The sequence below is a fragment of the Carex rostrata genome, chromosome 13, assembly GCF_964058835.1.
Source record: "Carex rostrata chromosome 13, lpCarRost1.2, whole genome shotgun sequence".
In the NCBI taxonomy this organism is placed as follows: domain Eukaryota; kingdom Viridiplantae; phylum Streptophyta; class Magnoliopsida; order Poales; family Cyperaceae; genus Carex; species Carex rostrata.
Genome location: NC_135930.1, coordinates 5,927,886 through 5,953,041, shown reverse-complemented (window position 1 = coordinate 5,953,041; position 25,156 = coordinate 5,927,886). Strand labels below are relative to the sequence as shown.

The following is a 25,156-nucleotide window of genomic DNA, read 5'->3' as shown; positions in this document are numbered from 1 at the left end:
TTCCAAACACATTTTAATATGAAAAACCTCTTAAAAGATTCGAATCGACTATTTGAACTTTAAAAATAAAGATATAAATGAAAAGTAAATTAAACACCATCTTTAATTCACAAAGCAAGTTAGCCCATCTCTACACAACCTTTAGAGAAATTTTATTATTTTATGATATATTTGAAAAAAAAAGAAGCCAAAATACAGGTCCTCGAAACAACACACACATGTGAATTATGCATGTCAACCCTAGAAGATCTTCATTTCAGTCTTCTACAAATACACGAATCGGCACATGGTATGGCGGCTGAAGACTTTTTTCTTGAAAATAAATTTGAAATATACAAACATACTTGAAGTTGAGTATAATTAAACACATGACACACATATTTTATTCAGTGAAGCAATGTACGTACTTCTGTGCATTTATATTGCTCTAAGTTGAATCCTTATTAGGTTCATTAATTCCACCGGCAACCTCTTATCTCCAACATATATCGATCTCCCTCTCTTTCCCTTTGTTTCTCTTAATATGAGTAACAACAAAAACATGTTTCACCATTTAACTCGATTCCTTCTCGGCACTGCCGTGGCGCTTGTTTGCGTACTGTTTTATCGGTCGATAGTCATCAATGGTGGCGGTAATTATGAGATATCTGATAAAGCATTTGCATTGAGCAATGCAACTCAAGCAAGTAATAATGGTGAAAGTGGAAATGAGGTTGCTTCATTTGATGAGAAAAGTATATTGCTATCAAGAGAAGATCAGGTGGATCAATCAACAGTGTCAAATGATACTCTTCAAAAGGTATGTGATGATCGATGCTGCATTACTTTGTATGATTTTTTTTATATTAAATCCTTTAAATGGGTTCTTTCTTATAATAAATTGTACATCTTCAATTAGTATGATTAACCTTCTCATTATACTGAATAATAATTTTGATCCTAAGTACTACCTCATAAATAGAACTAATTATTTACAATTAAATTTTGTGAGAACACAACTTTATTTTTTACCACAATTAATTACTAGTAAAAAAGAGGTTATATTCAAGGGGATGAACAACGTACCTCTAATAGGATTTTTTTTTTTTTAAATAGAGCTAAATAAAATTATTTAAAGGAAATAAGCACAAAGAGTTTAAAAGTTACAAAAAACAGCTCCACCATAGCCGTGTTAAGATGAAGGTTGATTTATGGACTCATTTGAAGAATCTTTACCATTCATTTATTCTCCCTCCATCATAGCAGTGCTACGGTGGAGCTATTTTTTGTAATTTTCAGAACCTCTGTCCTGGATTTGTTTAAACTATTTTATTTAGTTCTATTTTACAAAAATAATCCTCTAATAGTGATGAGGCCTACATCTCAAGGAAAGGTTCCGCAAACTACGTACTAATTATTTCAAGAGATTTGTTTTGGTTTGATTTTTTTTAAATAAAGCCCATAGGATATTAAATAAGAAAAAAAAACATGTAGACAGTTATATCATAAATTACAAGTGAAATTGCTAAAATCGTAAACCTAGTGAAATTAGAAAAAATAAAACTTAGAAAATAACAATTTAAATTTTCTTTAAAATTATTGTTTAGGTGACTTGTGCTTGATTTTTCTTTTTCACCAATGAATAATTCATATCATGGTATATGTCGAAGTTTGTGCATGAAAGAAAAAATATGAAGAGAGTTGTATGTTGACTTGTCACCCATTGAGGAGAGAGGAGGGAGAAAATTAATAGCAAACATGAGAAAAAGGAACAAGTACTTAAATAAAGATTAAATAACAAGTTTGAAAGGAAATGAGAGAAGGGATGACAAACCAGGAACGCCACGACAGAGACGACCTTGACCAGACCCAAAGTTTAGATTTACAATTCCTTTCTAAGAAGGGGAGCGGAGGATTTTGGCGTAAAAACATTGACGGAGTTGATTTAGATTCGTACAGCGCAGGAATAATAAATATATGGTTGGTGTACTGTATATGAAGTCAAATTAGCTTTATTTATTTATCCAGATTTTTAGCCGGCAAATATTGAACGTAAATTTGTCCGATGTTCAATTAAAATCGTTTAATTTGCATCAAAGTTCATATAAGTAGGATTAAATTTGTACTATTTTTAACCGTTTTATAAATCTAAACTGTTTGTTCAAATCTTGATATAAGAGTAGAACTAGGGTGTTCTTAAGCTTACCAAGGTGTTTAGTGAGCGTAACTCCAAAATCTATTAGATTGACTTCAAACCAAAGGTTTAAGAGGAGGGTTCAAATGCACCCAAATTTTTGTGCACCCAAATGCACCATATCTTTCAAATTATTTTTCTCTGTTTTCAAAGTCTGAATAGTTAATCGAAACCGTTAGATGCGATCTATATATTAAGATGTGCTTGGAGACCAAATTTTACATTTTTTGGAATTTTTTTACTATTTATTAAACCACTTTGAAAATCGCTGATCCAATGGTCCAGAAAATGTAAAATCAGCAATTTTCAAAGTGGCTTAATAAATAATAAAAAAATTCCAAAAAATGTAAAATTTGGATTCCAAGTACATCTTAATATATATATCGCATCTAACGGTTTCGATTGACTATTCGGACTTTAAAAACGGAGAAAAAAGATTTGAAAGATAGGGTGCATTTGGGTGCACAAAAATTTGGATGCATTTGAACCCTCCTCAAGGTTTAAATAGCGTTTATCGCGTCATAGGGGACTAGCTGAAAAAACAGCGCTATGCTCAAATAGCGCCATAGCTTTTATGGTCCGAAAATGCTATAGCGCCGCTATAGCGCACTATTTAGAACCTTGCTTCAAACAATAAATCCAAATCTTTGAAACCAATTTAATTCACAAGTGATGAATTTACATTTAAACTTTTTAGAATTTTGAATTAATTTTGTATAAAGTCAAGTGGTCAAAAAATGAATGCACTAAAATTAATTTATAAATCTTCTAATTTTGACTGCTTGACTTTATACTAAAATAATTTGAAAACTTAAAATCTTTGCATGTAAATTCATCACTTGTGAAGTAGATGGATTTCAATGATTTGATTTGTCGTTTGAAACAGATATAATATATTTTGGAGTTAAGCTCACCAAACAACTTGATGAACTTAAGAAGTATATTTTTTACAAGTATATTTAATTTACAAGTATATTTTACATACTAAATTTAATTTACAAGTATATTTTTTATATGAAGGTCATGTTAAATTGTTTAGATCGATTATTTGAATTTTAAAAATAGAGATATTAATTTATAATACAGACTAATATATGCTATACATAGTATCATAGTATCTCTTCAAAGTTCCCTTAACATTTATGGATGCCTGGAAATTTGTCCAATGCTCGATCTAAATTACTCAATTTGCATTGAAATTCATGTGAGCAAATTTAAATTTGCATTAATCTGAATCATCTTGTAAATCTAAGTCGTCCTTATAAACTTCCAAGCAAATCAAACGGCTTAAGTTGAATATCAGACAGGATTTGATGTCGATCATAATCTCTCATCTCTCTTTTATACCTCTGTGGAGCACGTAACGGTTTACTTTCAGGTTTAATTAAGAATAAAATCACATTATTAATAAGCAAGTCAATGTGAATTTTTGTTCTTCTTTTTTCACCTCTAGATCCACGCCTTTTTGAACGAATTTATTCCAAAGTTCGACTATTGCAATTCAACCTGTGCATTACGCTACGTACGAAGCATGGACTTTTACCATGTAGTTATATTATATAATTAGTTTTCCACAGCCATTTCTTGAATAGAGATTCTTTTTCGGTGGGTATTTAGTACAAAAAGAGCGTGGTTTCTCGTCTATTTTTTTTTTCTTTCTCCCTATTCTAGCTATCTGGCAGCCAAAAATATAATTGCCTCGTGGTGTACTGGTGTGTCACCACTCATCAATGAAACATTTGACTATATGGAAAAAATTTATTATTGGCTCATGTTTTTCCTTAACTAATATAATTTTTAATAAATTCCTACGTATTAAATCTTGAATTCGATCCACTGAGTCGACGCGCCTTCATTCTCCGGGTCCATTTTTTTTTCCCCTGATTTTTTTTTCTCTTTGTACAATGCTTATTTTATTTTATTTACATAAACTTTGTATACGTAAACACTTAGTTACTTATAATATATGACCATGTCACTGTATGTTTCTAACAAAAAAATTATTCTTTTAGCGCACTTGTATTTTTTTTCTTTTTAACACTTATGTAATTATAATTCTTAAGATGTGTCTGATGATATACGAAAATTATCAAATGAATCATGTAGCTAGTCATATATGTACACTAACAATTTTTTTATGGCTGGTACACTAACACTTTTATCTACTGATTAATTATTCTCAGGCACCTTTCCCAGATTTGCTCCCCTTACTACAAAGAGTAGCCACCGAAGACAAGACGGTGATAATCACGTCAGTAAATGAGGCATGGGCGAAGCCGAACTCGCTTCTCGACATCTTCCTTGAGGGATTTCACATCGGTGAAGACATAGAACATCTCTTGGATCATGTCATTGTGGTAACACTAGACCCAAATGCATTGAACCATTGCAAGGTGGTGCACCCGCACTGCTACCTTCTGACGGTTGACGGGATGAATTTTACGTCCGAGAAGGTGTTCATGAGCAACGACTACATTGATTTGGTTTGGACCAAGGTTAAGCTCCAGAGACGCATTCTTGAGCTAGGCTACAATTTTCTTTTCACAGTGAGTAAACTTTTTTATTTCATACTTCATAATTTTGGATTATATATTTTGTAATGAGGAGGGTTCAAATGCCTTCATTTTTTGTGCCTCTACCATGTCTTCATTTTTAAAATTTTAATAACTCAAAATTTAAAACTTAAAAATCAAAATAAAACTGTTAGATTTAATCTATGTTATTTTCTCTATGTACTCATAAAAAATTATCACATTTAAATTTTTTTTTTATGTGAATCAATAAGTTGAAAAATTATTTTGTACGTTTTTTTACATGCTCTTGATGACAACCAAAATAAAATTAAAATGTTATAATGTTTACATGTGCATAAATAAAATAATATAGATCATATCTAACGGTTTTATTTTGATTTTTAAGTTTTAGATTTTGAATTATTAAAGTTTTTAAAAATAGAGGCATAAAAAATGAAGGCATTTAAACCCTCCTCTTTTGTAATATATTATAATTATTTCTAACACCTGTGGGACAGTTCATTAATCACCTCTGTTTTTCACTTGAGTTCTTACAATTATGCATCCTCTGTTTTTCACTTGAGTTCTTACAATTATGCATCCTCTGTTTTTTCACAATAATTAACATGCAAATAAAGAAAGTTGTAGTATTCTCTTTTACATAAGTTTGCTGAGAATTTATCATTGTCTAAAATCTTGATATATAGAATTAGATTAATCATTGGTAGCCCCTTGGTACATGACATTAGTTGTACAGAGACCTCTATCACCGTAACAAAAATGTAGGTACAACAAGAGGCGGGGTTACTTAAGAGGAATAGGGTCAATTGATCTCTAGTTATTTTTTTTTTATATATTTTTACACAAATTTTTATATAGTTTATAATAAAATGTTATGGATACGATAAAATTGACATCCATTTACAGTCGAAAATTTTATTAATTGACCCCATTCATCTTTTGACCCTCATATTTTGAAAGTGGCTCTGTTTCTCGGTACAGCATGAGACCATTATGGCTAATAGGTTCTAATCTATAGATGTTTTATAATCACTCTTTTAGATTTATAATTTCATAATTGAAGGAAGCCATATGAGATATTAAAAATACAGCTAATTTGACCATTTGTTGGTACAGACATTCAACTGAATTAAACCCCAAATGTATTAGAACTAGAATATCATACTTATAATTTCTCATGTATCAATAATATTTCTGAATTGTGTAGGATGTTGACATTTTATGGCTGAGAAATCCATTCAAGCACATCACAGTCTATGCAGACTTAACCACATCCTCCGACATGTTTTTCGGGAATCCGGATAATATCGACAATTTTCCTAACACAGGTTTCATCTACGTAAAATCCACAAAAAAGACAATCAAAATGATGGATTACTGGATCGATGCCCGAGAAAAGAACCCGGGTCATCACGAGCAGACTGTGTTCAACATCATAAAGGCCAACCTCGTCGACATGCTCAAAGTAAAGGTCCGATACATTGACACGACGTATTGCGGTGGATTCTGTAATCATGGAAATGATTTAAACAAGATATGCACAATGCATTCAAACTGCTGTGTCGGTTTGTATGCTAAGCTTCATGATCTGAGAAAGATAATTGATGATTGGAAGTTTTACATGGCGTTGTCCATGGAAGAGAGAAGCAAAGGAAATTTCACATGGACAGTTCCAGGGCTGTGCATGCACTGAGAAAATAACATATTATTATTTCAATTTGGAAATCAAGCTTCTGGTTTTTTTTTTTATTTCTTAGGTAAAGAAGAGGTCAAGCCTCAATTTAAGTGGTATAAAATATTAACAGGGGTAATTTGACTTGATGCAGCGCATAAATAATAGAGTTAAAATGAAAAAATATTTCACATGTGTGCTGCAGTAAGTCAAATCAGCGTTGGTAATATACTTAAGTGCTTTGTTGTTTCTAAATTTAGCTTAATTAGTTTATTCCATATTATATTCTTTTATTAAATTGTAAGTTTTCACTATGATGATCTATATATATTCTTTTGTTGATAATTTTTTTTTCCTTTTATAATTTTGCGCGTCTCATTTCATTGGAATTTGAAGAATTTTCCGTACCAGTTCAAATTTAGTTACTAAATATTAGGTCAAATTTTGTATTTTATATTGGGCTCACTGATCCTTTAATTTACCGGACCGGTGGGCCAATTTGCTGGATTTCTTAAGATTTAGCTTCTAGCTTATAAATTTAGGATCCTTATAACAATCCTTGCAGCTTTATCTCCGTAAAAAAATTCCGCACAAACTGTCAAAAAAATCATGAGGGGACCGCTCAGTCATTAATAAGCGTTTCGTAAACTGTTAGTATTTAACTTGAAGAATCAAAGTATTTATCTTGAATTTGCAAAGTATTAATTCCTATGCAATGATATCTATTTATAAAAGAATAAACCAATCCATCAATTGTTCCTGCATAAATTTTTTTTTTTTGAATCGTTCTCGCACAACTGGGGACCATTAAATAAACAATTTCCTCATAAATACTTGTCAGTTATCCCCGCACAAAATTTCCTTCTTTTTTTTGGATTGTTTCCGCACAACTGGGGACCATTAAATAAACAATCCCCTCACCAATGATAAATACTTCTCAGACATAATGATAAATACTTTATACTACATGAATAAATATTTTTCAAACATAATTACAACTTTCAATAAAACATCAATAATAAATACTTCTCAGACATAATGATAAATATTTTATATTACATGAATAAATATTTTTCAGACATAACTGCAACTTTTAGTAAAACATTAATGATAAATAATTCTCAAGCATGATGATAAATACTTTATGTTACATGGATAAATACTTTATGTTTCATTGATAAATATTTCTCAGACATAATTGTAACTTTTAATAAAACATCAATGATAAATATTGTGTTACATGGATAAATACTTCTCAGACATAATTGCAATTTTCTTATATATAAATATTTTCTTATAATTTTGGACGAAAATTTTAACTAAGAATTTTTATTCTTTATTATGTATGTATGCATGCACATTATAATTTTCTTATGTATGTATGCATATATATGTTGATCCTTGTATTTTTTTTTATTGGAGATGCAATTTTGTTAGAAACATTGGTTTAACCAATAGACATCCACTGTGATCGGAACCAACATTTTCTCGTTAAATGAGAAATAGAATTGACGTATTTCGAAATTCTCAGATCGGAACACTGGCGCTGACGAGAAACAATTTCTTTTGACGCGAATTGGAGAGAAATTTTCCGCCAAAATTTTTCAAGAGATTCGGCGAGAGTTCATTTGCCAAAATTTTGACGTTATTTTATTTCCAGCGATACCCTTCTTCTTCCTCTTTATATTCCGCTCCCAATCCAACTAGTCTCTGCAACTCTACAAAGTGAAGAGGAGTCAAGTTCCAGCGATTCATTGATTTCAATTGATTAGCCATATCCAAGAGACAAGCTTCTATTGAAGAAAGATTCAGCAATTTGGGGTGAGATTTTATTAAAAATTGTACTATCTTGTAGTTTCAAAGTCTCGTTGCCTAGCCTCTGCGATGCAGAGAAAGATGAAAATAGTGTTTCAGCAATCTATTACTGGTAAATGGGGAAGAAAGCTGTCAGAAAGGAAAATTAAGTTTGCAAAGGAGCCCCTCAACTCTTCTTAATTTACAGTTTAGAATATGAGAGTAGCTAGCAGTTTAAACTTTTAATTTGGGTACTTTATTTAATTTCTAAGTTATCATGTAGCTCTATTTTTTCTTTTAAGTTTTTTCCTTCCGGTAATTTATTTTTTCTTCTAAGTCAAGATTTGGGCATGAGAGAAATAGAAAGAGAGGATGAAGGGAATACTCAGGACCAATTCTATGTTTGTTTTTAATTATAGTATATGTGTGATGTTAAAATATTGTATCAGATAAAGAACTTGCTTAATTCTTACTAAGTTCTGAATTGTTTTTTAAAGTATTGTTATAGTTGATTTTGCAGGATGGAAGTGAACTCAATTCAAAATTATAACGATGGAAGTGAACTCAATTCAAAATTATTGAAGTGATCAATACAAAAGGTATCAAGTTGATGCAATTTCTGGCAAGTCACACTGCTCTGGTTTTGAATACAATCACAATTAGCTACATGAGAACTTCTATAGAATAATCATAGAAGAGTTGCATCATTTTAAAGATGTCATCAAGGAAAAGATAAAGAAACAAATCAATAAAGACTACCAACATCATACTGGTACAGTATGTTATGGAAGAGGTGGTACTCTGGAGGAGATACTGTGGGGTCGGTAACTAGAGAGGGCATATGCAAAAAATTTCTGGACAATTCTGTGTGGAGAAATAGGTGTGACACTTACTGGTACGGTACCGGTACCGATTGAAGGTACAGTACCAACTGCTGGTATGGTACCAGTCATCAATACATGGTACTCACAGCGCAAGTACGTCAATAGATGGCGCTTTTATGAGCATAAGAAACAAGGAAGCGTAGGATATTCTTTTTATAATTTCTTTCCAGGTGCCTTAGTGATGTTGTGTATAATTTATTAAATTTGAGGGCTACTGCTTACTGGTTAGCCTGGAGGTGTACAGAATTTTTATTTCTTAATACAAAAATGTCAAAAGAGCTCCAAGCTCACTGAACTTCAAAAAAAAATGAACAGTACATATACATTAGTCTTTTGCCCCAAGTTTTGAATTTTTGTATAGTTTCTCTTCTGTTTCATTTATTTATGTATTTTATATTTGCTTTCCTTTCTTCTATCGTTTATTTTGTGTAAATTAAAAAAAAATACCTTTTTGTGTCAAAGTTCAGTAGGTAATTGATCCATGTCAAATAAATTGAGAAAAAAATGAATGGAGTATTAGTAGATAAAAGAAACACTTAAGCAAGGATAAAAGTGTTATTTTCATTGAAGTGAAATCATTTCCTTCTGACTTTCCAATCAAAAACCATACTTGAATTCAATTCTGTTTTATTTTTATTCCAATCAACAAATTTCAATTGGAAATCATTTCTATCGAATACCATTGAATTGAAATCAATTGAACTCCACCAAGTGTAGTGTTCCGATCACAGTGATCATGTCATGGATCACATGCACACTCCTTTTTTGATATGTTAGATCTAATACAACTAAGTATGTATGAAATTTTCATCCAAACTAGATGTTGTGTGTGTACAAGCTATTTTAAAAAAAACATCCCAGTTCTCCATACAAAATCGAACTCCCGTAGCAATACTAGGGGTCCAAATTCCTTATGTAACTCAATTTTTGAGTTTAAATTCGGATCGTCTATCTGACGGTCCGATTTGAATTTGACGATTCGAATTTAAATTCAAAAATTGAGTTACTTTAAAAAATCTAAACTCAAGAACTAGTGTCTATACCAGCTGTCCCACATGACAGTGGCACAAAGTTTTTAGTTTTTTACTAAATGATTTTTATTTTCAATTAATTAGTCTCATATAATGTACCTCATGTCAAAGTCTCAAAGAACAAAGTTCATATATTAGACCATTTACATCCTAGCAATTCAAATAAATTTTTAAATAACTGTTAACCACTTTTTAGAAATTAAAGTCTCTAAAGTTTCTAATTCTCACATCTATGAAATTAATTTTGGAGTTTCTATTAAACCACGTCAATAATAAATTAAAAAAGATAAATAATTTGAGTCCAGTATGAAGTTTATCAATAATTTCTTAAAAAAAAACTTTTCTACATAGTTTTTAAATAAGAAACTCTCTCACATTTCTGAAATTAGATTAGAAACTCTTATAATACCATAGATGTAGATGCTCTTAAAGAAGTCAATGAACTCTTTAATCCCGAACTCACATTTCATATTACCCGAGTAACTCAAATTTTGAGCTCAGATCGGGACTGTTGGGTCTGCATTTGCAGGAATATTAATGAAGTTCTGTGGATTTGGATCAGAATGACCTGGATTCTAATTGGACGGTCTGAATCTAAACTCAAAATTTGAGTTACTTTACAACATCTGGACTCCCCACTCAAGTCTCTAATTTGCGGAAATAAATCTGCTGCGATTCCAAAGAATCACAGAGTTCCTACTATTTCAAATTGAACTATTTATTTGTTTCGAGATTCGGGCATAAAAATAAACTGCTTTTGATATTCGTGCTTAAATAACACAAGCAAACGAGACACTTGTTTGCTTGTTCAAGAGCGCTCGGTTTTTTTCTCTCATGCAAACGACACAAACAAGAAAGCAGTAAAGCGCCATGAGATCACGATCTTTTCTTCTAGGAGGAGCACTTGCGCTGGCGCGTCTACTACTTTACACATCATAGACCTGTCAGAGAATTCGAGAAAGCAAAGGAGAGCTTGAGAAGAGCGACTAGAAAGGTAGCCTCTAGTCAGCATGCCTTGTCATCGATAGAACCAAGGAGCAGTTTAGTGATGACATCAATGACGAGATTGATGAAAGGGAAAAGGAGATTGTTCCGATAAAATCGAAAAATAATAAAACTATGGAGGGTTTCAAAAGGGAGCGAAAAGGATTTGATGAGAACATAATAGAGATTGAAACTGTTCATGAGGTAGGTACTCTCTCTCTCAAAATTTTTATTAATATCCTAAATTAATAATTAATTTCAAAAACTACTCCATTTGCGGTGGAATTTGAAATTTGTCCAAATCGGTATTTTTTTTCCAGTTTCTATCTAAATTTTTGGAAATAAAGTTCTTAGTTTGAAGCCAGTCAAAAATGGTAAAAAAAATAACCGGATTCTAACATCGGTTATAAAATTGCCGGTTTTTAATTTTTTTTTTTTTACAAAACAGAAAATGTTATAATTTATTTATTTTTTGTATTGAAATATTACAAATATTTAATATATTCTTTGAAAATAGATGAAATACTATATAATTTGAATTATTAAAATGACTGTGACAAATAGGATCAACATTTTTCAGGCCGGATTTTTCGCACCTGTAAGAAAAATTAAAATATTGTGTTATTGGAAACAAAATAAAAATATTTTAATATGAGTTATTGATCCCAGTTCAAAAGTCACTTCTAAATAAATATAGAAAATATAGTGATTCTTCTATTTCTGAAAAAACAAAAACTTTAAATTATTTAATATTTTATCAGAGATATTTTTGTGTGTTGATAGAACACACAAAGAAAAACCAAGCATTTAACAAATAAAAATGTTTGGTTCTATCAACACACAAAAAGAAATATATTTAATATCCAATTTATCAGAGATTTTTTTTTCAATAACACACAAAGAAATATATTATTTTTTCTTACAGCCACGAAAAATTCGACCTGAAAAATATTGATCTAAATTATTTATTGCAGTCTTTCTAATAAATCAAATTATATAGTATTTTATCTATTTTCAAAGAAATATATTAAATATTTATAATATTTCAATACAAAAAATAAATAAATTATACCATTTTTGTTTTGTAAAAAAACAAAACTCAAAAACCGGCAATTTATCACCGGTGTTAGAATCCGGTTATTTTTTTTTACCGGTTTTGACCGGTTTTAAATCAGAAACTTTATTGCCGGAAAGTTATCTAGAAACTGAGAAAAAAATATCGATTTGAGCAGCTTTCGAATTCTAGCGCAAAAGGGGATAGTTTTTGAAATTAATTATTAATTTTGGATATTAATAAAAATTTCGGCTCTCCCTCTCTTTCCCTCAAGATTTGGGAAAGTCTTGCAATTTTCTCCATTGAGGGTGTAAAATTGCTTCAGATTAATGTTGACTAGAATTAATTTCACTTAATTTCGGAAATAATTTTAATTTGTGCTGGCCGAAGCAACAGACTTATATAATTTTGAGTTATACTTAGCATTTTCAAACTCACAGTTAAGCTTATTCATTGCGAAAAAAAAAAAAGTAGGTTAATCTTAAACCAAATTGGTTTAGTAAAGGAATTCACATCCAGGGCAATGAGTGGATCTGGACCGTTCTTTTTAACCTGGCACAAATCTCAAAACGGACCCCTATTGCTTCCATAATCAGCGGATCAAGTTTGACCCATTTGAGATTAATCCGGACCGTCCGTTTGTTCATTGTAACCTCCAATACGGATACGCACTTAAAAAGTTCTCATTCGGAATGTATGCTTTGAAATTTGGAAGTATGTGCTTAGATGGACACTGATAGAAAATTTCAGTTTTTCTAAAGTTTTTTTTTTTTTTTCAGTGCCAATTCAGAACGCAGGGGTTAGTATTATTGTGCTTTGAGATTCATACAAAAAAATTTGAACGATCCGGATTTTTCACAGATCAACTCAAAATTTGAGATATCTCATGAGATGCGAATTCGGAGTAAACAGGGCTGAAGACAAAATTCATTAGTGTGATAGCAAGTAAAATCTGGACCAAATAAATTTGACGACAAAATACAATTATCAAGAAACAACATTCGTATCATATGCATGATTGGAGAAGCTACGGCATATTTTTTTTTTCTTTAGAAATATATTAAATATTTTGTAAGGAAGTAGATAGAATGAATTGTTTATTTTTTTATAACTATATTAAATATTCGGTCTCTAGCTTTAGATATTTTTAAAAGATTTAATGTTTCTAATTTCATAAAGTTTTAAAATAAAATAAAAAAAGTGAGGTATTGCTTTGATTCCTTATTACCAATACAAAAAGAGGAGACTTACATCAACGGATATATATAAAGAAACGTAAACAATGCAACGGTTCCTTTAAAAAAAAAAATCTAATTAGATATGTTTTGAGGCATACTGATGACTAACATAGAAAAAGAGTTGGTAATATTGATTATTACTGACTAGCTAAGTAGCTATGATCGTATTGAGTAATTAAGCACTAACTTGTACAATGAAGATTAGTTCAATTTTGTCTAATTATAATACATATTAAGCTAACAATTATTCACGTCTTGGACATTATTTTTCTAAAATAAATTTGTTATATATTTAACTATGTTGAGAATTAGAGTTTTTTTAAGTTCATCAAGTTTTTTTATAAGCTTAATTCTAAAATCTATTGAATTGAATTCAAACAACGAATTTAAACTGTTGAAACCAATTTACTTCACGAGTGATGCATTTACATGTTAAATTTATAAATTTCAAATTAATTTAGTAAAAAGTCAAACGGGAACAAAAAGGTGAAAAATAAACATATTAAAATTCAACTTATAAAAATTTTATTTAACTTTTTACTAAATTAATTCAAAAATTTATAAATTTGACATGTATATGGATCACCAATGAATTAGATAGATTTTAACTGTTGGGGTTGTCATTTCAAGTTATTCTGAGCTCATCAAAGAAATGGTAAATTAAGAATACCGTAGTTCTACTCAATTGTGATAACAATATAGACATAGCAGAAATAAGGTGTCTTAAACTCACCAAATATTTAGTGACATTAACTATAAAATTTATTTAATTAATTTTAATTATAATTCCAAAACGTTGAAATTAATTTATTTTACAAATAATGCATTTATATCTAAAATTTATTAAATTTTTAATTAATTTAGTATAAAGTCAAGTGGTTAAAAAGATGAAAAACTAATGCATCAAAATTATTTTATAAATATTTTTTTGTACCAGTTAAATTTATACTATTTAACTCGAAAATTTATAATTTTATATATAAATGTATTATTTGTAGAGTATATTTGTTTTAACAGTTTGAATTTATCGTTTAAAACTAATTTAATATATTTTAAAGTTAAATTCATCAAGTCTCTTAGTGAAATTTGATGAGCTTAAGAACACTCTAGTTTTACTCATATCATATCCCGATTTTTTATATCCCTCCAAAAATACAAAAATACAAAATTACAAAATTACCCCCAGCTTTTTTATTTTTAAAAATGTCCCGCCAGTCAAAATTCTGACGGTCCATATTTCATAACCACCAGGAATCTCGGCAAATTTGGAAAGAAAAGGACTGCCAGGAATTATAATTGTCGGTGTTATAAAATAAAGATGAACAAGCATAAACAAAATAGAGAGGAAAAGATGACAATTTCTTTATTCATACATTTCTCATGCATATGTGTACAATACAATATTACAAAGCCTCTATTTATAAGCTACAAATTGTAAATGAAAAATCATCTAAATAAATAGAGAAATAAATTTCAATAGTAGTGGCCATCAATTCCAATTGTAGTGCATGGAGTAGTGGGGATAGTGGAGAATGAATGTTGGGAGTTATGGACATTCACATTAATATTTTATTCATAACACTCCCCCTTGGATGTCCATTACATAAGAATATGCCTCATTAAAACCTTACTAGGAAAAACCCTATGGGATAAAAACCTAGTGAAGGAAAAATAGTACAATATTCTTCTAAATACGCAACTACAGCCTTACCAGGAAAACCCAGTGGGAAAAACCATGGTTAAGGAAAATATAGTGCATATGAACCCCCCCCCTCATGACAGCATCAGTCAAGATCTTTAATTCGGCGAACTCCAATATTACGAACTTGCTTTTCGAATATTGCAGTAGGGAGTGCCTTAGTGAATAAATCTGCTGAATTTTTTCACTTGAATGGATTTGCTGAACATTAATAACATTATTCTTTTGGAGATCATGTGTGAAAAAGAATTTTGGTAAAATATATTTTGCTCTATCTCCTTTAATGTATTATTCCTTTCATTGAGCAATACATATAATATTATATTCATATATGATCTTCGGGATCATTTCTCTAAAAGACAATCTACATGTCTGACGAATGTGTTGAATCACAGATCTTAACCAAACACATACTTGACTTGCTTTTGTGTATTGCTAAATTTTCTCATAGGTAGCGAAATATATGTTTATTTATATGTCAATATCTTCGCGTGAGAGAAGAACTATATCTTGCTAATAAATTTACTATAAATGATATATCATGTATTGTATGCCCATCAAGATAAGTGCTCATATTGCACTAAGATATAGTACTTCAGGACCAAATAGTTTTTCATCATTTTCTCAAGGTCTAAATGATCTTTATTCACATCTAATGATTTTACAACCATCAAAGTGCTTAATGAATGTTATTTATCCATAAAATTATTTCAGCACTCTTGCAATATAATTTTCTTGATGCATAAAAATATCATTTTTAAATGTTCAATTTGCAATCCAATGCAAAATTTTATTCTTCCAAGATCTTTCATCTCAAATTCTTCCTTTAAATAATTTATTCTTTTAGAAGCTCTTCAGGAGTTCCAATGATACTTAGATCGTTAACATAAACTGCAATTATAACAAAATCATTTCTATATCTTTTCATGAAAATACATAGACAGATCGTATCATTCTTATATCCATATTTCAATAAATATAGCATATGCGTCCATATTGCTTTAATCCATATAAAAATTTATTCAATTTAACTGAATAATGTTCTCGAGAACCTAAATTACATGCTTCAGGCATCTTAACTCTTTCAGAGATTTTCATATAAATATCATTATCAAGCGAGCCATAGGCTGTAACAATATCCATTAGGTGCAAATTAAGTCCTTCATGGACTGCCAGACTAATTATATATCAAAAAGTTGTTGCATCCACCACAGGTGAGTATATCTCAAAATTTCACCTTTCTCATTTTATTTTCTCATAAATATTCATTTATATCCTACAGGTTTTATACCTTGAGGTACAAGGACTACAGGTCCAAAAACTTTTCATTTTTCAAGAGAGTTTACCTCTACCTCAATTGCACCTTTCTATTTTGGCCAATCATTCTTTTGTCGACATTCTTTAATAGACTTCTAGTCATGATCCTCAATATTTATTATGTTTAGCGCTATATTATATACAAAAATATTATTGATATCAATTTCATCTCGGTTCCATCTTATTTCATTCATGATATAATTTATCGAGATCTCATTATTTTCATGAATTTCAGATACCTGAGTTTCTGCTGGAACTCCAATATTACTTATAATTTCATTATCTTCTGGAGTTTTATCTGAAATTATCATATCTTCGACTTGACCATTTTCATTCTTTGCTCCTTTTCTTTTTCGAGGATTTTTATATTTTTAATCTTTGGAACCGATTGCTTTTTCACGCTTCATGCATGTTATAATTTTTCTGTCCAACAGGGACACCGACTTTAATTGGAGCATTAGCAGCTGGTACATGTGATTTGGTCACTTTCTTTGAGTCTGTGAATGTGTCTGGCAATTGATTCACTAACCTTTGCAAATGAATTATCTTTTGAACATTTAGTTCACATTCTTTAGTACGAGGATCAAAATAAGACAATGATAATTCATACTAATATTTTTTTTTCCAGCTAATAGTTTTTCTCCCCCTAAGGTTGGGAATTTTTATTCATTAAAATCACAACCGGCAAAATTAGCCATGAATAAATCTACCATCAATGGTTCTAGATTCAAATTCAATATAAATTCTCAACTTTCTTTGATATCCCATTTTAGTGCATTGTGGTGGAGCAATTAGAACATATACCGCACATTCAAAAATTCTTATATAGGAAATATTATGTATGTGACCAAAAACCAATTATAAGGGGAAGCTTTATAATAGCTAGTTGGCATGATGCGAATTAATTTTGTTGTATGTAAAATATCATATCTTCTTTTTATATACGAACATCTACAGGATGTTCAACATTAATTTCGATATTGTCTAGACGTATTTTCATAATTGAATAATCATAAAATTATGCTCTTTAATCAAATCTATTGAGCAAGTAATTTCGCAAACGCCAGGTTGCGATTTGATAATAAACATACATGTGACCATCTTGTTGATGCATCAATTAAAATCATAATATTTTCAAATGGTTCACATGTTGGATATAATATTCCACAAATATCACATTGTATACGTTCTAGAAATAAAACCAATACAAAAAAAATTCATCAGATTAAAGAATCTTCTAGTTCTTTGATGAATGTTCATAATAATTATCTATTATTTTTCGCATCACTATTGATCCGGAATGGTCCAACTGGTCATGCCAAACTATAAACATATTATTTTATGTAAACTTCTAGTTTACAATAACATGTGTTTCAATTGTACTAATATATGTGTAGTACAAGTCAGAGAAAAACATATGCAATTTATTTTCAATATGCATTGTTTTTCATATATTCAATATTTTTTTTCATTAGTTGTCTCAATATGATATCCATTTCGACGGATATTCTTAAAACTTAACAAATTCATTTGAGACTTACAAGAATATAATACATCATAAATATAAATTTGTATTCCTCCATGTAACAACAAAATAACTCTTCTGGAGCTTTCAATCAATTTTTTTTTATAAAAATAAATAAACACCATTTCAACAATAATCAATAATAAAAAAAAATAAGTAGTATTTAAAAAAATTAAACATAAATAAGCAAATTTTATCTTACATTTACATTTTTTTTATGCACTACAATCAATATAAATAATAAATAAGTATTAATTCATTTTTCAAAATAAAGAATGAACAACTATTCATTTTTTATCTTACAATTTTCCGTAACAACATAAAAGATAAAAATTAAAATTCCACCTTATAATGTAATACCTCTAATGAAATAGATAAGCTTCTTTAAGGCATTGTATTAATAGAAAATTAAATGATTTATGAAAGTAAATCATCTATTTTCAAATAATTTTGTATAAGTTTGATATACTATTTTTTTTTCAAACAGTGAGGGCTCAATTTTTCATAAATGTCACCTATTTTATATATCTCTTTTTCATCATTCAAATAATGTCAAATCATTTGACTAAATTGAGTTTGTCCATAATAGTTCAATATAATGTTTTGACGTGCTACAGGTACATTGGCGTACGACAAGTACATGACTAATAATAGCATGAATTTTCTTATTTGTCATTCTCTTCACTTTCTAATTATTTCTCCACTTCTAGTGGTAATTCTTTTTGTTCATTTATTTTTTCACTTCTAGTGGAATGATGCGCTTTTTCTTCATTATCACGTCCATATCTAATAGTTTGTCCATCATATTATTTTCCACTTCATGTGTAATTATTATTTTGTTCAACCAAAACAAGACATGTGGCTTTAATAATTTATTATAATTGAACTTCAGGTCAATTGAAAAAATTGATGAAATAGCTTCAGGCCAATTTCATTAATATAATTTATATTCATATGGCTTCGGGCCATTTCATTAACATAATATAATGTAAAAGATAATGTATAAACTCGAAATATTTCTTGAATCTTCTTCGGGAAGAGTACATCAAAAAATTCCACATCATATAAATCTTATTGAAATCTTCTTCAAGAAGATATATTGAAATATTCTCATATTAATTTTTGTGAGCTACATAAATCTTCTTCAGGAAGATTAAATTATTAAAAAAAATATGAACATCACATTAATTTTTGCACATTATTTAAATTTTCTTCATTATCTTTCCACTTCAGGTGGAAATATGTATTTTTGTAATAATCACCATGATAATAAACTCATTCTTGTACGTCCACGTCCACAAGTTTTTTTTTCAAATTTATTATTATATATTGCTACATTTACTTCAGGAAATGAAGCAGAACCAATTGAATTATTTTGTCCAACAACTCGTTATAATCTCTTCAACTATAAAGAGATAATAAATCAACTTAGAATATCTTTAACTTCTTCAAGAATTTTAAATTATTGAAAAAAAAATATATGAACATCATGTTAAATTTGCGCATCATATAATTTTTCTTTATATCTTCTTCAGGAAGATATTCTTAATATCTTTTGAAATCTTCTTCAAGAAGATTCAATTATTAAAGCAAAAAAAAAAATATATGAACCACTATACAATATTTGTACATCATATAAATCTTCTTCAAGAAGATTTTTCTTTTAAATCTTTTTCGGAAAGATTAAATAAAAAAAATGCACTTCATATAAAATTATATGAATCATACTAAACATCTCAAAATAAATATAAATAAATTGATAACTTATTTCATTTAGCAATTACTAGGAAGTATTATTTATATAAATGAAATTGAAATAAAATTTATTAAAATTACCTCGAATCTTCAACTAGTAGAGCTCTCGTGCTGATAACGTGTTATAAAATAAAGATGAACAAGCATAAACAAAATAGAGAGGAAAAGATGGCAATTTCTTTATTCATACATTTCTCATGCATATGTGTACAATACAATATTACAAAGCCTCTATTTATAGGCTACAAATTGTAAATGAAAAACCATCTAAATAAATAGAGAAATAAATTTCAATAGTAGTGGTCATCAATTCCAATTGTAGTGCATGGAGTAGTGGGGATAGTGGAGAATGAATGTTGGGAGTTATGGACATCCACATTAATATTTTATTCATAACAGTCGGGACATTTTTAAAAGTTAAAAAATAGGGGCAACTTTGTAAAAAAAAAAATTATTTTTGGAAGGATATTAAAAAATCGGTATCATATCAGACATGACGTGGATATTGTTATTTTAAAAATTTTAATTAAAACTTTCTCTAAGTTACGATGATTTTAATTAAAACTTTCTCTAAGTTACGATGATTTTAATTAAAATTATATATATATATATAGAGAGAGTAAGGCTTGGGTGCTATGGATAGCATAGAGGGCTACGGTGCTACGGCTCAATATTCGAGTTTTCAAAATTCTAACGGTCGATCCGAACCGTTCATCTTGTTCTCCATATTAATATGTGTTTGGAGACCAAATTTTACATTTTTTGAAAATCTTTTACTATTTTTTTAGATAGGTAGAAAATCATATATCTGAATGGTGCATAATTTTTTAGATCAAGTGATTTTCTACCTATCTAAAAAAATAGTAAAAAAAAATTTCAAAAAATGTAAAATTTGGTCTCCAAACACATATTAATATGGAGAACAAGATAAACGGTTCAGATCGACCGTTAGAATTTTAAAAACTCGAATATTGAGCCATAGCACCGTAGCCCTCTACGCTATCCATAGCACCCAAGCCTTAATATATATATATATATATATATATATATATAGAGTACGGCTAACGCGCTTCCTCTAGCATATGGGCCGAAATGCTTCCGGTAGAAATTTGAAATTTCAAAACCCAAAATGTCGATCTGAACCGTTCATCTTCTTCTCCATATTAATATCTGTTTGGAGATCAAATTTTACATTTTTCTGAAATTTTTTACTATTTATTAAGCCATTTTGAAAATCGCTGATCCAACGGTAGCTTCTGATTTTTACTGTTTGGCATGCCACCGTTGGATCAGCAATTTTCAAAGTGGCTTAATAATTAGTAAAAAATTTCAGAAAAATGTAAAATTTGGTCTCCAAACAGATATTAATATGGAGAAGAAGATGAACGGTTCAGATCGACTTTTTGGATTTTGAAATTTCAAATTTCCACCGGAAGCATTTCGGCCCATATGCTAGAGGAAGCGCGTTAGCCGTACTCTATATATATATATATATATATATATATTTTTTATGTTTTCTTAAAGGAATGCCGTTGAACTTCAGACGCCGTCGCCGATGGTCTAACATAAAGTTCGTATTAGATCTTTTCTATTAATTTAATTAGTCTCATGACTCATACAATGTAATGTACTAATGTGTCAAAGTCTTAGCGGAACAAGTCCATATATAAAGGAGTCATTGAACTTTTCAGTCCCCAACTCAGAATTCGAATTACCCGAGTTAACTCAAATTTTTTAGTATAGATCGGACCGTTCGATCTGATTTGGCACGAATATTAAAGGGTCCTGTACTCGTGTGCATTCTACCCTAGGTCCGGATAGATCTTAACTGTAATCGGACGGCTGAAATCTAAACTCAAAAGTTGAGTTACTCCAGAGAATACGGACTGCCTCACTCATGACTGAGTCATGAGTCATGTCTCTAATTTGCGTGCTTAAATAAATCAAGCAAACGAGAAACCTGTTTGCTTGCTCAAAAGCGCTCTCTCACGCAAACGGCACAGACAAGATTCAAGAAAGCAGTAAAAGATCCATGAGATCACGCTCTTTTCTCCTAGGGGGAGCACTTGTGCTTGTGTGTCTACTGCTATACTCGTCATCAGACCTGCCAGAGAGCTCGAGAAAACAAAAGGAGAGCTTGAGAGAAGCGACTAGAAAGGTGGCCTCTAGTCAGCATGCCTTGTTCAGTGATACAACTAAGGAGGGGTTTAGTGATGGCATCAATGGTGAGATTGATGAAAGGGAAAAGGAGATCGTTCCCATCAAATCGAGAAATAATAGAACTACGAAGGGTTTCAAAAGAGAGCGAAAAGGATTTGATGAGAACATAATAGAGATTGCAACTGTTCATGAGGTAGGTATACTCTCTCTTTCGTCTTTCCCTATCGATTTGGGAAAGTCTTGCAATTTTCTCTAATGACTATTGAGAGTGTAAAATTGGTTCAGAATGTCATAGTCACTGAAATTAATTTCACTTAATTTTTGGAAATGATTGTTAACTTGTGCTGGCCGAAGCAACAATTTATATAACTTTTGAGTTATACTTCACATTTTCAAACATTGGTTTTAAAAAATGCTCATTCGGAATGTATGCTTTGAAATTTGGAAGTACGTGCTTAGAACGACACTGTGATGGGAATCGGTTAGTCTCTGTCAATGGGGACTACCAAAAAGTGAATATTTTCTCAATGGTCCTCATAATTATTTAGATTAAACAATGTACGATAGGAATCTGTTTCTCTGTCAATGGGGACCACTATGAAGTTAAGACTTTCTAAAATGTTCTTCCAAATTATTCAGATTAAATAATGTACAATAGGAATCAGTATGTCTCTGTCCATGGGGACCACTACAAAGTGAAGAGTTTCTAAAATTTTCTTTAAATATTGAGTAAGCAATGTAGTTTCTTGATATATATATTCTCACATTTATTAATCTTTTAACTAGAATTCACTGCACTTTATATTTCTCTTGATGATGGCACAATATTTGTCAAATAGCAATTGATCAAAGGAAATTATCACTTGTCAGCCGCTGACAAGCTTTCAAAAAAAAAAAAAAAAATCAAAGGAAATCATTTCAGAAAAAAAAAAAAAGATTTGAACTTTAGGAACTCACCCATTTTCTGTAGAATATTCTTTCTTTAAAAAAAAAAAAACTGTCCAATAACAGGATCAAGATCTCTCTGAGCTACTTAAAAGAGCAGCAACACCTGATAAAAACATAATAATGACCGCAATAAATGAAGCATGGGCGGCACCGGGCTCTCTCCTCGACCTCTTTTTTGCGAGTTTTCACCATGGTGATCATATATTACACTTGTTGAACCACCTGGTTATTGTTGCAATGGATCAGAAGGCATTTGAAAGATGCAAGTCTTTGCATCCGCACTGCTACTTTCTCAAAGTGGACGGTTTGAATTTCGCCTCGGAGCAATCGTACATGAAAGGAGATTATCTTGAAATGATGTGGAGGAGGAATCGGTTCCAGCAGAGTATTCTAGAGCTAGGATATAACTTCCTTTTCACGGTAATGTTTCTAGTCGTTTGGAAAAAAATTCTGGTATATTTTCTGTTCATTTATCAATACTTTGTTTGCGTAGACCCAAATTAGCTTGAACATACTGAAAGTGGTTAGGAATTTGGTCCCAATATGCCCCCCTGAGTCTTATTTGCATCAACAGTGACTAAATATTTTTGTATACTTAGAAAGAAATATCAAACTCAAAAGTTCGCTGGAAGATGATTTTTTATAAATTATGATAATTGTTACAAAAAGAACATAATGACTATTTTCTGAATGTTAAATAAGCATCAATTTTTAATAAAATTAAATTGGCAATAACAGGATGTGGACATAGTGTGGTTCCGCAATCCCTTTCCACACCTCTCACAAGCAGCAGACTTAATCATGTCAACTGATTTCTTTGTCGGCGATCCAAACTCGTTAGGTAACTACCCGAACGGAGGTCTACTCTATGTCAAATCTGGCAAAAACACAATTGAATTCTACAAAAATTGGCAGATGTCAAGGGAACAATTTCCCGGTAAACACGAACAGTACACATTTGACAAGTTAAAAGGAGATCTCTCTGCTCGTCTTGGAGTGAAGATACAGTTCTTGAACACAGCCTACTTTGGTGGGTTTTGCCAGCATGGCAAGGATTTGAGCAAGATTTGTAGTATGCATGCGAACTGTTGTATCGGGCTCGAGAACAAGCTCTATGATTTAAGAAATGTGCTCGAGGATTGGAAGAAATACAGAGCTAGAATGAAAGAAGGGAATTTTGGGTATATCTCTTGGAGAGTTCCTGGTAGATGCATTCATTGAGCAACAACACTCACTCTTCTTCTCATCTTTTAGTCTTCAAATACTTTAAATGTATTTATAATTTCTTATTTACCTACGATTTTTGTTTTTGTTTTTGTTTGTAGACAGTCACTTTTGTATAAATGTTGAATTGGATATGCTCCGTTTATGTTTGCTTTTAGCTTGTTGCTCGATTCTCACTGTCATCGTATAATACTAAACTAATTTGACTTTAATTTTAGTCTGAATTATATAATTGTGTTTATTTTGTACTCTTTTAACTTCTGCAACAAGCACAGGTCAGGTCACATTGTCAGGGGCAGACCCAGAATTTTCGTTAGGGAGGGACAAAAAAATATCGAATCGGGTTGAAATAACTTATCGGATTTAAACTCATTAATTTATTGGATACTTGATAAAAAAAAATATTTTAACTTATATTTTTCAATACCCTTATTAATAATTTATGATTCTATAACTTATAATTAATATTACCAATTATAATTCGAGAAATTTATTTTGATTTTAACACTAAAAAAAGACTGAAAATGATCTTCATTTTTAAATTTGTTTAGTTAATTTACTTGCGGATGAGATATATCAACATTCGTATTATTTCAATAATCATTATAACCGACAACAATTATCTGAATCATAATAGTAAAACAGTCGATATGATGGGTTTTATGAAATTCAATACAACTAGATTTCAAAAAAATCAATACAATTTTTAAAATTGTTTAAGCACCATTGATGGCTGGCTGCAGCGGAGTTTTTTGGGATCGAAATGGCAATTCAGTCTCAGATATTTTAAAAAAAATTTAATGTATTTTTTTTTCGAAATCTGTGAAAATGGCTGGGACCGAAATGACATTTCGGTCCTTATAGTTTTTTTTAAAAAAAATAAAGTAATCATGTTGATTTTATAATTTTTTTTTTCTAATTATGGTTTATAAAAAAAATTCCCATAAGCTTTCACCTCAGATTAGGGCTGGGCAAAAAAGCTCGAACTCGTAACTCGCTCATTTACAGCTTGTTTAACTCGACTCATTTACAACTCGAGTTGGCCAACTCATTTAATAAATGAGCCGAGTTCGAATTGGCCCCAACTCGCTCATTTATAACTCGAGTTGCAAATTATTGGTCACAATAAATTCCAAAATAATCAAATCCGAATATCTAGACTAT

The 25,156-nt window shown here is 30.3% G+C and overlaps 2 protein-coding genes across 2 annotated transcripts; both read left to right on the top strand.

Annotated features, from left to right (window-relative positions):
* Positions 1–511: 511 nt before the first annotated feature.
* LOC144564549 (uncharacterized protein At4g15970-like) lies at positions 512–6,540 on the top strand. The gene is made up of 3 exons (XM_078314147.1): positions 512–799; positions 4,357–4,719; positions 5,915–6,540. The coding sequence occupies exons 1-3, from the start codon at positions 524–526 to the stop codon at positions 6,398–6,400; spliced, it is 1,125 nt and encodes a 374-aa protein (XP_078170273.1). The 5' UTR covers positions 512–523; the 3' UTR covers positions 6,401–6,540.
* Positions 6,541–10,944: 4,404 nt separating this feature from the next.
* LOC144564234 (uncharacterized protein At4g15970-like) lies at positions 10,945–24,135 on the top strand. The gene is made up of 4 exons (XM_078313813.1): positions 10,945–10,948; positions 21,683–22,013; positions 22,832–23,188; positions 23,507–24,135. The coding sequence occupies exons 2-4, from the start codon at positions 21,693–21,695 to the stop codon at positions 23,987–23,989; spliced, it is 1,161 nt and encodes a 386-aa protein (XP_078169939.1). The 5' UTR covers positions 10,945–10,948; positions 21,683–21,692; the 3' UTR covers positions 23,990–24,135.
* The last annotated feature ends 1,021 nt before the right edge of the window (positions 24,136–25,156 follow it).